The sequence below is a fragment of the Coregonus lavaretus genome (assembly GCF_964263955.1).
Source record: "Coregonus lavaretus genome assembly, chromosome: 36".
Taxonomy (NCBI): Eukaryota; Metazoa; Chordata; class Actinopteri; order Salmoniformes; family Salmonidae; genus Coregonus; species Coregonus lavaretus.
Genome location: NC_140023.1, coordinates 3,061,300 through 3,075,369, shown reverse-complemented (window position 1 = coordinate 3,075,369; position 14,070 = coordinate 3,061,300). Strand labels below are relative to the sequence as shown.

The following is a 14,070-nucleotide window of genomic DNA, read 5'->3' as shown; positions in this document are numbered from 1 at the left end:
GGAAGTGCAGGCAAGGTCACTGGATATCCGAGCCGAACCAGGCCACCCCACGAGGCATACGGCTCCGTGGAGGGAGAGAGAAGGAGAACCAGGAGAGGATAGGAGAGAGAGAGCGAGAGAAAGAGAGAGAGAGGGAGAGAGAGAGAGAGAGAGAGAACCACATGGTTCAAGACCTTGTACACCACAGACACTGTACACACCACTTTACTGTACACTGACACTCGTTTTTTGAAAGATGCTGTTTTTATTCAAGCACTGAGTACTGTAGCTTTCTGAGAGGTAGACTTTTAGGCAAAGAGTCTGTGGGCTTTGTGTCATTTCTGTTCTGCCCAGGCATTCATCTGCACATGCTTTGAAGTGTTTTAGGACTGGCGCACGTGTGTGTGTGTGTGTGTGTGTGTGTGTGTGTGTGTGTGTGTGTGTGTGTGTGTGTGTGTGTGTGTGTGTGTGTGTGTGTGTGTGTGTGTGTGTGTGTGTGTGTGTGTGTGTGTGTGGATCATCACCACCACCAACACTATTACCATCTTCATCCACATGTTGTTCTTTTTTGATCTAGTTTAAAGCCACAATCTGTTAGTTTTTGTTATTTCAAATAAAGCATAGCAAAATGTTGAAGGGTCATTGCGGATGCTGCTTTATCACAGTCAATGTGCCAGGATGTTGAGATGAAGAGAGAGAAATTATTACTGTCAGAGGATAAATTATGGATCAATATAGGCAATAGGTTGATAAGCAATATATTGATAAGCAATACACTGATAGGCAATAGATTGATAGGCAGTAGATTGATAGGCAGTAGATTGATAGGCAGTAGATTGATAGGCAATAGATTGATAGGCAGTAGATTGATAGGCAGTAGATTGATAGGCAGTATATTGATAGGCAATAGATTGATAGGCAGTAGATTGATAGGCAGTAGATTGATAGGCAATAGATTGATAGGCAGTAGATTGATAGGCAATAGATTGATAGGCAGTAGATTGATAAACAATAGATTGATAGGCAGTAGATTGATAGGCAATAGATTGATAGGCAATAGATTGATAGGCAGTAGATTGATAAACAATAGATTGATAGGCAGTAGATTGATAGGCAATAGATTGATAGGCAGTAGATTGATAAACAATAGATTGATAGGCAGTAGATTGATAGGCAATAGATTGATAGGCAATTGATTGATAGGCAGTAGATTGATAGGCAATAGATTTAAAGGCAGTAGATTGATAGGCAATAGATTGATAGGTAGTAGATTGATAGGCAATAGATTGATAGGCAATAGATTGATAGGCAATAGATTGATAGGCAATAGCTTCACTCATTGCAGTGGAATGCTACTTTCTTACTGCTTATAAATGTTTATAAGATGTATATAACACGTTATCATGTTGTATTATTCATATGCACACAAACAATTGCATCAGGGTTTTTTTTCTCATTTCAGTTGTGACAGTATTACCAGTGTTACCAGCAATAATGATTTCTTTTTCATAACTGTATTATGTTTACTGTTGTGAATCGTTTAATTGATCTTGCCTTTGAGTCTGGACAGAGGACACAGATCTTGTTAAGAACACGCCTTCATTTTACTGCACCAGTCACAACTATAGATTTGTGAAATGTCCATATTGTCAACATTTGTTGCTCACTAATGTAAATGTTTTAAAAGGCGGGGATTTAGGCTGAAATTCAATTGAACCTGCCCTAGCAATGTTTACGCAGTGCCTTTGTTTACAAACTTACCTCTCTACTTAGTAGTAGTAGATTTTATTTTTTTACAAAGGAGAATAGAATTTCCAAACTCTTTTTGTAATAATTGTTTAATGACGATATGACGAGAGATAGGAGCGGAGTAGCGGGAGAAGAAGGACTCATGAGGGGATTGAACCGGGATCCCTGCCGCGGGGGGAAGTATGGTACCGGAGGCGAGAGTGTTATCTGCTCACTTTGGGCCAGTAGTAGTAGGATTTAACCATAGAGACCCTATTAAATTATTAGTAGGCATTGATTTATGCTCAATGTAAAATTCAACTTCCTACCATCACATCTAAACCAATATGACACAAATGTCGATGAAATTTCACAAATCAACTTGATTAGAGGTTTCCCAACACACCACTCTTGTCATGATCCATTTTGATTCTTAATTCTATGGATTTAACAGTACCCAACACCGCTCTGTCATTTCATTTCATTTGACCATGGGAAATGAAGAGCTACAGTGGCTTGCGAAAGTATTCACCCCCCTTGGCATTTTTCCTATTTTGTTGCATTACAACCAGGAATTATAATGGATTTTTGGGGGGGTTTGTATCATTTGATTTACACAACACTTTGAAGATGCAAAATATATTTTATTGTGAAACAAACAAGAAATAAGACCAAAAAACTGAAAACTTGAGCGTGCATAAGTATTCACCCCCCCCCCCCCCCCCCCCCCAAAGTCAATACTTTGTAGAGCCACCTTTTGCAGCAATTACAGCTGCAAGTCTCTTGGGGTAAGCTTGGCACATCTAGCCACTGGGATTTTTGCCCATTCTTCAAGGCAAAACTGCTCCAGCTCCTTCAAGTTGGATGGGTTCCGCTGGTATACAGCAATCTTTAAGTCATATCACAGATTCTCAATTGGATTGAAGTCTGGGCTTTGACTAGGCCATTCCAAGACATTTAAATGTTTCCCCTTAAACCACTCGAGTGTTGCTTTAGCAGTATGCTTAGGGTCATTGTCCTGCTGGAAGGTGAACCTCCGTCCCAGTCTCAAATCTCTGGAAGACTGAAACAGGTGTCACGTTCGTTCATGAACGGGACGGACCAAGGCGCAGCGTGATATGCATACATGTTTATTTATACTGAATAAACACCACGACAAAACAACAAATGAAACGAAACGTGAAGTCCAAGGTAGACAAACAACATACCTCACACGGAACAAGATCCCACAACCCACTAGTGCCAATAGGCTGCCTAAGTATGGTCCCCAATCAGAGACAACGAGCGACAGCTGCCTCTGATTGGGAACCACACAGGCCAACATAGATCTATACATACTAGAATGTACAGCATGGACAAACACAGCAAGGAAAATACACACCCTGACTCAACATACAAGCGTCCTCTGAGTCAGGTAGTGACAGTACCCCCCCCCCAAAAGGTGCGGACTCCGACCGCACAACATAAACATAACAGGGTAGGGGCCGGGTGGGCATTCCGCCTCGGAGGCGGATCCGGCTCAGGGCGTGACGACCACTTACTCTCCGCCTCCTTGTTGCGCCCCTGGTCTGGTCTGGACCTCGGCGCGCTGCTTCCCCTCTCCTTCCTCCCACGAAGTACCAAGCCCTGTCTGGACCCTGGTGTGGGAGACCTTGAACCTGGAGAGGGGCTGACGTCTGGGTCTAGACTGGAGCCGCTGACCGGAGCTGGACCGGGCACCGGTGGAGCGGACTGCACAGGCTCCGGACTGGAGCCTGTTTGCACCAGGCATAGCGTTTTCCTTGATTGCCAAAAAGCTCAATTTTAGTCTCATCTGACCAGAGTACCTTCTTCCAGAGTCTCCCACATGCCTTTTGGCGAACACCAAACGTGTTTGCTTAATTTTTTCTTTAAGCAATGACTTTATTCTGGCCACTCTTCCGTAAAGCCCAGCTCTGTGTAGTGTACGGCTTAAAGTGGTCCTATGGACAGATACTCCAATCTCCGCTGTGGAGCTTTGAAGCTCCTTCAGGGTTATCTTTGGTCTCTTTGTTGCCTCTCTGATTAATGCCCTCCTTTCCTGGTCCGTGGGTTTTGGTGGGCGGCCCTCTCTTGGCAGGTTTGTTGTGGTGCCATATTCTTTCAATTTCTTAATAATGGATTTAATGGTGCTCCGTGGGATGTTCAAAGTTTCGGATATTTTTTTATAACCCAACCCTGATCTGTACTTCTCCACAACTTTGTCCCTGACCTGTTTGGAGAGCTCCTTGGTCTTCATGGTGCCGCTTGCTTGGTGGTGCCCCTTGCTTTGTGGTGTTGCAGACTCTGGGGCCTTTCAGAACAGGTGTATATATACTGAGATCATGTGACAGATCATGTGACACTTAGAATGCACACAGGTGGACTTTATTTAACTAATTATGTGACTTCTGAAGGTAATTGGTTGCACCAGATCTTATTTAGGAGCTTCATAGCAAAGGAGGTGAATACATATGCACGCACCACTTTTCCATTATTTATTTGTTAGAATTGTTTGAAACAAGTTATTTTTTTCATTCAACTTCACCAATTTGGACTATTTTGTGTATGTCCATTACATGAAATCCAAATAAAAATCCATTTAAATTACAGGTTGTAATGCAACAAAATAGGAAAAATGCCAAGGGGGATGAATACTTTTGCAAGGCACTGTATACTGCTTTAACACCACAATGCAGGTTTAATTGAATTGAGGCTATGTCTAGATCGTATAATGAGGGGGGAAATATAATGCACTTGCCTGGTTTGTCTTCGATCAAGTTCACTTTTGTCAGTGATCCAATAAGGAAATAAATTGAATGTATTTATCACCATCTGATTAAGCTCAGTTCTGTGGCTGTATATGTTATGTATCTCAGAGTAGGAGTGCTGATCTAGGATCAGGTATCCCCTGTGCATGTAATCTTATTCATTATGATCTAAAAGGAAAAATGTATGCTAGATCAGCACTCCAACTCTTGAGATGCTTTGTGAATACAGGCCCTGATCTCAGTTCAGTTCTCACAATAAATAATATCAGACGCCATTTCGCTTGAACTATATTTAGTAAAGTCTGATTGTAATATGTCCTTGTGTACGTTGGTCTAGAGTTTATCTGCTGCACTTTAGTTTATTTCCAAACAAAAAAAGTCACGGATCAGTGATTACCTAAGTAGGCTTGGTTAAAAACATTTGTTAAAAACATTGTGTTTGGCTGGTAACGTTGAAAGGGTTTTGGAAGTTTTCCTGCCGAAGCATTCTCATGTAAAATGACATGCAATCCTATGGTGTACTGATGCTGCTTAGTAGCCTGTGTTATGTTGCTCCAGTCCTGTGTGTACTGTCCTGACTACATGTAGATCTTGGTGACATATTTGTGCTTGTGGAAAGACAGTTAGATGGCTTGAGGAAAAACATCTGGTTTCTGAGTCACCTATTTATTGGCCAGTGTCCCAATGCGTCTGTGAGTGATACAGATGTAGGATCTTAATTTGAGCCAGTTTGCTACAGCAGGCAAATAATCCTGCAGCAACAGGAAACGTTAATTATTGTGTGGATTATAATGATTGATCATTTTTGTAGGGATTTATACATTTTGTTTGTTAGGGCAAATCAAGTTTGACATTTCAAAGTGGAATTGACAAACAAAACTCAAATACGCTACAAGTTTGCATTTCCTGCTATGCAGGAAAATTCTCAGCAACAAAAGAGTGATCTAATGAAGATCCTACAAGTGTTCAGTGAAAGAAGGGACTCTTGTCGACCCAGATTCTTCCAAGGATGTCTAATGATTTGCAGTACTGGCAAAACTGAGCTTACTATCTCCTTCAGTTCATTGCAAATAATGTATGTGGGAGGTGGGTTGGAATGGGAATATGTAAGATAATACAGTAGCAATCATAATTTTGTAACACTTCAGAGCGAATGTAAAATATGTCAACCATTATTTGAACAACATTGTGATCCGTGAGTGTCTTTCTCAGTAGAGGACAGGACAGTCACTATTCGCTTTTTGTGAATATAATATAAGCATTTGTTTTAGTATCACAATAACCCTGTAGAGTTATGTATAACATTATGTATTTAAAAGCATGTATATCAAGCCATTTTATTAATAAACATACAAAAAAATGATATTAGTACATTGCTGGATCGACAACGTTTCGACACTGATGTCATCTCGTCACGTGATCTTGTATATCTGCTTCACAGCTATACATACATTTGGCAAAGCACTGTTTGTAACCATGGCCACACAATGGCTACACTTGAAATCACACCTGGGTTGAGCAATTTAAAAGAAAACATAACATAACATGTACATATATACAGTATTATATGTATAATGCTGTGCTATGGACTTTCTGTGCCTTTTATATCCATGTATGTAAACTATACTAGACAATTCTCAGACACTTGCATACAACCAAAATATGATTAAAGGATTTGGGAAGTACTTAATTTAGCCTTTGCTGCCTTTTGTGCTTATTCAGTCATGGTTTGATGCTATGGTAGTCATTTTAAACGTATCTAAAGTTTTCTAATAGATTAATGTTTTTAAGGTCATACACTGGTTCTGCTCTGCAACAGTTTGCAGGTGTCTGTGTTTATTAATGTGTACGGAAGTCTTTGTGAGGGTGTTATTCAAATATGTTTGTTCTATTTCATTTCATTAACACATTGTTAGATAATACATCTGATACTTCATTAACAAATTGTTAGATAATACATCTGATATTTCATTAACGCATTGTTAGATATTACATCTGATATTTCATTAACACATTGTTAGATATTACATCTGATATTTCATTAACACATTGTTAGATAATACATCTGATATTTCATTATTATATATGTCTTATGTCCTACACTCTTAGAAAAAAAGGGTTCCAAAAGGGTTCTTCAGCTGTCCCCGTAGAATAACTATTTTTGGTTCCAGGTAGAACCCTTTTTTGTTCCAGCTAGAACCCTTTTGGGTTCCATGTAGAACCCACTGTAAAAAGGTCTCTACCTCGAACCAAAAGGGTTCTACCTAGAAGCAAAGGATTATTTTTTTATGTTTTTATTTCACCTTTATTTAACCAGGTAAGCCAGTTGAGAACAAGTTCTCATTTACAACTGCGACCTGGCCAAGATAAAGCAAAGCAGTGCGATAAAAAACAACAACACAGAGTTACATATGGGGTAAACAAAACATAAAGTCAAAAATACAACAGAAAATATATATACAGTGTGTGCAAATGTAGCAAGTTATGGAGGTAAGGCAATAAATAGGCCATAGTGCAAAATAATTACAATTTATTATTAACACTGGAATGATAGATGTGCAAGAGATGATGTGCAAATAGAGATACTGGGGTGCAAATGAGCAAAATAAATAACAATATGGGGATGAGGTAGTTGGGTGGGCTAATTTCAGATGGGCTGTGTACAGGTGCAGTGATCGGTAAGGTGCTCTGACAACTGATGCTTAAAATTAGTGAGGGAGATAAGAGTCTCCAGCTTCAGAGATTTTTGCAGTTCGTTCCAGTCATTGGCAGCAGAGAACTGGAAGGAATGGCGCCCAAAGGAGGTGTTGGCTTTGGGGATGACCAGTGAGATATACCTGCTGGAGCGCATACTACGGGTGGGTGTTGCTATGGTGACCAATGAGCTAAGATAAGGCGGGGATTTGCCTAGCAGTGATTTATAGATGGCCTGGAGCCAGTGGGTTTGGCGACGAATATGTAGTGAGGACCCGCCAACAAGAGCGTACAGGTCACAGTCATTTGAGAAACCAAGGCTATTTAGTCTGCCAATAAGAATACGGTGGTTGACAGAGTCGAAAGCCTTGGCCAGGTCGATGAAGACGGCTGCACAGTACTGTCTATTATCGATCGCGGTTATAATATCGTTTAGGACCTTAAGCGTGGCTGAGGTGCACCCATGACCAGCTCGGAAACCGGATTGCATAGCGGAGAAGGTACGGTGGGATTCGAAATGGTCGGTGATCTGTTTGTTAACTTGGCTTTCAAAAACGTTTGAAGGGCAGGATGGATATAGGTCTGTAACAGTTTGGATCTAGAGTGTCACCCCCTTTGAAGAGGGGGATGACCGCGGCAGCTTTCCAATCTCTGGGGATCTCAGACGTTACGAAAGAGAGGTTCAACAGGCTAGTAATAGGGGTTGCGACAATTTCGGCTGCTAATTTTAGAAAGAAAGGGTCCAAATTGTCTAGCCCAGATTATTTGTAGGGGTCCAGATTTTGCAGCTCTTTCAGAACATCAGCTGTCTGAATTTGTGTGAAGGAGAAGCGGGGGGGGGCATGGGCAAGTTGCAGCGGATTGTGCAGAGCTGGTGGCCGGGGTAGTGGTAGCCAGGTGGAAAGCATGGCCAGCGGTAGCAAAATGCTTGTTGAAATTCTTGATTATTGTAGATTTATCGGTGGTGATAGTGTTTCCTAGCCTCAGTGCAGTGGGCAGCTGGGAGGAGGTGCTCTTATTCTCCATGGACTTTACAGTGTCCCAAAACTTTTTGGAGTTAGTGCTACAGGATGCAAATTTCTGTTTGAAAAAGCTAGCCTTTGCTTTCCTAACTGCTTGTGTATATTGGTTCCTAACTTCCCTGAAAAGTTGCATATCGCGGGGGCTATTTGATGCTAATGCAGTACGCCACAGGATGTTTTTGTGCTGGTCAAGGGCAGTCAAGTCTGAGGAGAACCAGGGGCTATATCGGTTCTTAGTTCTGAATTTTTTGAATGGGGCATGCTTATTTAAGATTGAGAGGAAAGCACTTTTAAAGAACAACCAGGCATCCTCTACTGACGGAATGAGATCGATATCCATCCAGGATACCTGGGCCAGATCAATTAGGAAGGCCTGCTCGCTAAAGTGTTTTAGGGAGCGTTTGACAGTGATGAGGGGTGGTCGTTTGACCGCGGACCCGTTACGGACGCAGGCAATAAGGCAGTGATCGCTGAGATCCTGGTTGAAGACAGCGGAGGTGTATTTAGAGGGTAAGTTAAGTCAGGATGATATCTATGAGGGTGCCCATGTTTACAGATTTAGGGTTGTACCTGGTAGGTTCCTTGATCATTTGTGTGAGATTGAGGGCATCTAGTTTGGATTGTAGGATGGCCAGGGTGTTAAGCATATCCCAGTTTAGGTCACCAAGCAGTACGAACTCTGAGGATAGATGGGGAGCAATCAATTCACATATGGTGTCCAGGGCACAGCTGGGGGCTGAGGGGGGTCGGTAGCAAGCGGCAACAGTGAGAGACTTATTTCTGGAAAGGTGGATTTTTAGAAGTAGGAGCTCAAACTGTTTGGGCACAGACCTGGATAGTATGATAGAGCTCTGCAGGCTATCTCTACAGTAGATTGCAACTCCACCCCCTTTGGCAGTTCTATCTAGACGGAAAATGTTGTAGTTGAGGATGGACATTTCTGAATTTTTGGTGGCCTTCCTAAGCCAGGATTCAGACACTGCTAGAACATCAGGGTTGGCGGAGTGTGCTAATGCAGTGAATAACTCAAACTTAGGAAGGAGGCTTCTGATGTTAACATGCAAAAAGCCAATGCTTTTACGGTTACAGAAGTCAACAAATGATAGCGCCTGGGGAATAGGAGTGATACTGGGGGCTGCAGGGCCTGGGTTAACCTCTACATCACCAGAGGAACAGAGGAGGACTAGAATAAGGATACGGCTAAAGGCTTTAAGAACTGGTCTTCTAGTGCGTTGGGTACAGAGAATAAAGGGGGCAGTTCTCCGGGTGTTGTAGAATAGATTCAGGGCATTATGTACAGACAAGGATATGGAAGGATAGCGTTGGGTAACAATGAAAGAGATAGCATCACTGGATGCACCGATTGAGCCGGTCTCCGCGTGTCTGGGGGTGGAACAAAGGAGCTATTTGAGGCAGTTTGAGAGGGACTTGGGGCTCTACAGTGAAATTGTATAATAAGAACTAACTGGAACAGCAATAGGCAAGGCATATTGACATGGGAGAGAGGCATAAAGCAATCACAGGTGTTATTCGAGAGAGCTAAGACAACAACTGGTAATGGCGATGAAAGTTTGGTCTGAGGCTAAACAGAATAAACAGGACAGCGTACCGTGTAAAGGAACAGTCCAGCAGGCATCAGCTGTGCAGCTGAGTGATCATAAGGTCCAGTGAACAGCAATGTGAGTCCGAGAGCAGTTCGAATTGGTGCTACAGCACAGGCGATCAGGAAGCACGGCTGTTGAATTGCGTGTGCTAGCGGGCCGGGACTAGCAGATGGATCTTCGTGGTCGTCGCAACGGGAAGCCTGTTGGAAACCACAGACGATTACGTCGGCAGACCAGTCGTGATGGATCGGCGGGGCTCCGTGTTGACACTAGGAGGTCCCGTCCGGTTGACAGAGAGGTAGATAGCCTGGAGATGGGCCTGACTCGAAGGCTAGCTCAAGGCTGATTAGCCAACCACAACATCCATTCGGTTGCAGCTAGCTAGTTGCGATGATCCGGTGTTAAAGGTCCAGTGATTCAGTGATTCCGGCAGAAAATCCGATAATAGACTGGCCGATAATAGTCCAGGCTAGAGCTGGCTGGTAGGTAGTGCAGGCCACGGACAATGGTGAAAAGAAACCCGCTAACATTGGCTAATAGCAAGTAGCTAGTTAGCTGGCTACTCCCGTCCAGTAGACAGAGAGGTAGATAGCCGGGATATGGGCCTGGCTCGAGGCAAGCTCAAGGCTAACTGGTGCTTGCTTCGGGGGCAGTGGTGATTAGCCAACAGCAACATCCATTCGGTTGTGGCTAGCTGGTTGCGATCCGGTGTTAAGGTCCAGTGATTAAGTTATTCCGGCAGAAAATCCGATGTTCTGGGTGAAAAAACGCTAACGTGGCTAATAGCAAGTAGCTAGTTAGCTGGCTAGCTAGTTTCAACTGGAGATTCTAGATAAAAGGTAAGTAAATAATAGAATCCGTTCCACATTGAGTGAGGCGGGTTGCAGGAAAGTATATTTAGTAGAAGGATGAAAAGTGTGATAGGGGAATATATACAACAAAATACAAAAAAAAGAAAAAAACTGGCTATTTAGCTATTTACACGGACACACAAGAGTACACGACCGCACTGCTACGCCATCTGTCCATGGGGACAGCTGAATAACCCTTTTAGGTTCTAGATAACATCTTTTTTTTCTAAGAGTGTAGGGTTCAGGGAAAGCATTTCCTTTTCTTTGATACTTGTATACTACAGCCTCTCTCTGTGATGTGCTGCAGGCCCTGGAGCAGATCAGCCCATACCAGGGTGGCAGTGTGGAGGACCTCAACCTCCAGGGTGTAGAGAGAGAGAGGCCTGACCTTCCCATGCTGGCCCAGCATCGCTTTCGACGGGTAGACTTCCTCTCTGCCATGCTCACCGGCGCCGTCACCCTTCCGCCTCTCCAAACCTCCTTTGAGGTTGATTCCGGAACCCGTGTTGAGCAGGATCAGGATGGGGATGTGGATGCCGCTAGGGCTGGGGCTGGGGCAGTGTCCAGCGGTGATGGGAGCTCCAAGAGCAGCGAGCACAGCCAGGAGGGTGATGATGGAGCTCCCTCTACTCTCCTTGCAGACGAGCCTCCTCGGGACTACCCTCGCCGGGCCTCTGCAGGAGTGGGGTTTGGTGGTGATCTGGACCTGGAGCTGGAGGAAGGCTCCAAGACCCTGGTGCTCTTCTCCCCTGGAGACGTGAGGAGGTCCCTTGCCGTAGTGGGCGATCTGCCCCCGGACGATGCCGGGAGCCACCAGGGGACCCTGGCAGCCATCACACCCCAGTGCGAGAGAGCTCTGGGACCTCTGGGAAGCCTGCTGGACATGTCTAAGCCAGGTACTTTGTCCTCCCAGCTGAAGTCCGAGCCCAAACCATCTTTGACGGCCGTCACCGCCATCCTGGTCAATGTGGCGCCCAATGTTGTTGTTCCCACCAGCACCTCCCCTCCTTTCACCAAAGTAGAGCGGACATTCGTCCACATTGCAGAGACCACCCACCATAATGTGATGAGCTCCTCAGGGACTCTGCAGCTCAGGCTGCTGCTCCCCGGGCTGGTTGAGGAGCCCACAGCCAAACAGGAGGACCGCTCGGAGGAAGAGAAACAGGAGGATGTCTCCGGTGGAGAGAAAGAGAGGGGCAGGGAGAGCAGATCCGATGTGGACCGTTCAGATAAAGATGTTGAGAAGGAGAGGGAGAGTGGATCTGAGGGTGAGGTTCCAAACAGAGACAGTGAAGAGGGGAGGGAGAGTGGATCTGAAGGTGAGTTCCAAAAGACCTACGACGTACAGAGGAGGGAGAGTGGATCAGAAAGCAATTTCTTTGAGAAAGAGGAGGAGGGGGACAAAGTGAGCAGGTTTGAGGAGGAGGAGGAGGAGGACAGAGAGAGTAGGTTCAAGGAGGAAGTTCCAGAGAGAGAAATCCCAGGTTTCCCAGAGAGATACAACAAGGCTAAGGAGGAGGAAGAGGATGTTGCAAAGAAAGCGATTGAGGAGTTAATTCCTCCAGAAAAAGAGATGGAAGAAGAGCCAGAACTTTGGGACGAGGTCCAGCCAGCGATCCAGCCAAACCTCTCCTCTCCTGTTCTCGGTCCTCCAGAAGAACCTGAAGCCCAGGATATCCTGGTCATTTCAATAGAAACCAAGTTAGACTCTGAACAAGAGGACGCCCCTATTGCCGTTTCCCCTGAGATGGAGCCTGCCCAAGACATGATGTTAACAGAGAAGGAGAGCCACGTCCAGCTTGAACAAAACAATGATGCTTCTCCACAGGAGGAACCCAAGGACCCTGGTGATCCAGAAACATTGGCAGTGCACCAGAAGGAGAGCAAAAAATGGGCAGAGGCCAGTAAACAGACCAGGCCTCGAAAACTGAGCCGAATCCCAGTTCTCTCCCGATCTGAGGAGGACACCAGCTCGGACCAGGACCAGTCGGCGGAGTCCCAGTCATTCAAGTCTCGTCAGAGGGCCAAGCGACCTTACCTAGCCCGGCTGGTCATGGAAAGGAGGCAAGGTCGCATGCTAAGACTGGCTTCTGTTTCCTCAGCTTCCTCTGCGGAAGATGGCTGTAAAGTTCCAGCAGAGACCCATGATGAGGACAACTCTCTGCCCAGGAAGGAGAGGGGAGTTGGGAGGGAGAGGGGTGGGGGGCGTCAAAGGAGCAGGATACCCCGTCCTGTCACACCTGTTAAGCTGCAGGGATCCTCTGTTACACCGTCTCATGCTGTCTCCCAAACTGGCCCCAATGCTATTGTCCACAAGCCACAACTTTCAACTATATATACTAGGTGGGTTCAATTAAAAGCGTATTTGAAAGGAAACACATGCTCTTATCAATTCCCGATCTCTAGGGGCTCACGCCAAGGCTGCCTTTTATCAACTCTGTTGTTCACCCTGTCCTTTGAATAATATTCTGAATGGATAATAATATTCATATTATGTGAAAGCCTCCAGATTTATAATCTTTAAGCATAATTCTAGAACAGAATTCAGAATTCGAAGCATCATTCTACATCTATGACTGTCTCTGTGTTGTATCTCTGTGTTTCAGGCATCAATCTCACAAACCCAGGACCCCAAGCATGAACGTTCCACTGCATCAGAGGTCCCAGACTCTGCAATCCCGACCTGGACCCGGGGCCGACTCCTCCCCCTTATCCTCCACCCCCCGGACCCCCTTGCGTGGGGTCATCTCCCGAGCCACTCTCTCTGCATGCCCCTCCCCCCGTAGCCTCAGCACCTCCCCCTGTTGCTACTCTACCTCCCGGACCGACAGCCCCTCCCCTCAGCGCCCACGCCGGGGGGCTGCAGTTACAGAGGTCCGGAGGCAGCTCATATCCGTGCGGGCGCAGACCGCACTTCCGCTAAAACCCAGACCGCCTCAAACCGATGATTCCTCAGCCCCTGGGACACCCAGGAGGCGAGGCAAACTTTACCCTTTGTCATCTACATCCACACTCAGACCCACACCCACCAAGGGGAAGTCAGATGCTTCTGAGAGCAAGACAGCCACCAGATAATATAGCCTAGCTTAGTGTATCAGGGCTATCTATCCATCAGACTATCCACACTGCACTTCACACACCCCTTTATCTACTGTATGTCAGAGTAACTCCACGACCTCAAACGTTTGTGCGAAAACGCTATGTTTCAACTCTCATCTTAAGATAACAAAGAGGTGTCTGCTTCTAATCACAGTTAAGGCCAAAAACAAAACCAGTAATAGGGAGCACCAGGCAGCGGTGTGACCCCCAACACCACAGACTAGGGAAGTGGGTGTTCGTTACCTCCTTCTGCAGCTGAGGCCTCCCTGCACCAGTCTGGGAACTTGTTCCTTAGCAGGGTTCGAATTACACATTGACTCTTGGG

At 45.3% G+C, this 14,070-nt stretch overlaps 1 protein-coding gene across 1 annotated transcript in view; it reads left to right on the top strand.

Moving 5' to 3' along the window:
• Window positions 1–13,721, top strand: part of LOC311110838 (tau-tubulin kinase 1-like) — a gene marked incomplete at both ends in the record, with an annotated part of 37,070 nt that extends 23,349 nt beyond the window's left edge. The window contains 2 exons of the mRNA XM_084153428.1: window positions 10,954–12,989; window positions 13,253–13,721. Of these exons, the coding sequence (XP_084009554.1) occupies window positions 10,954–12,989; window positions 13,253–13,721 (2,505 nt within the window). The remainder of the gene's footprint in view (window positions 1–10,953; window positions 12,990–13,252) is intronic.
• Between the last annotated feature and the right edge of the window lie 349 nt (window positions 13,722–14,070).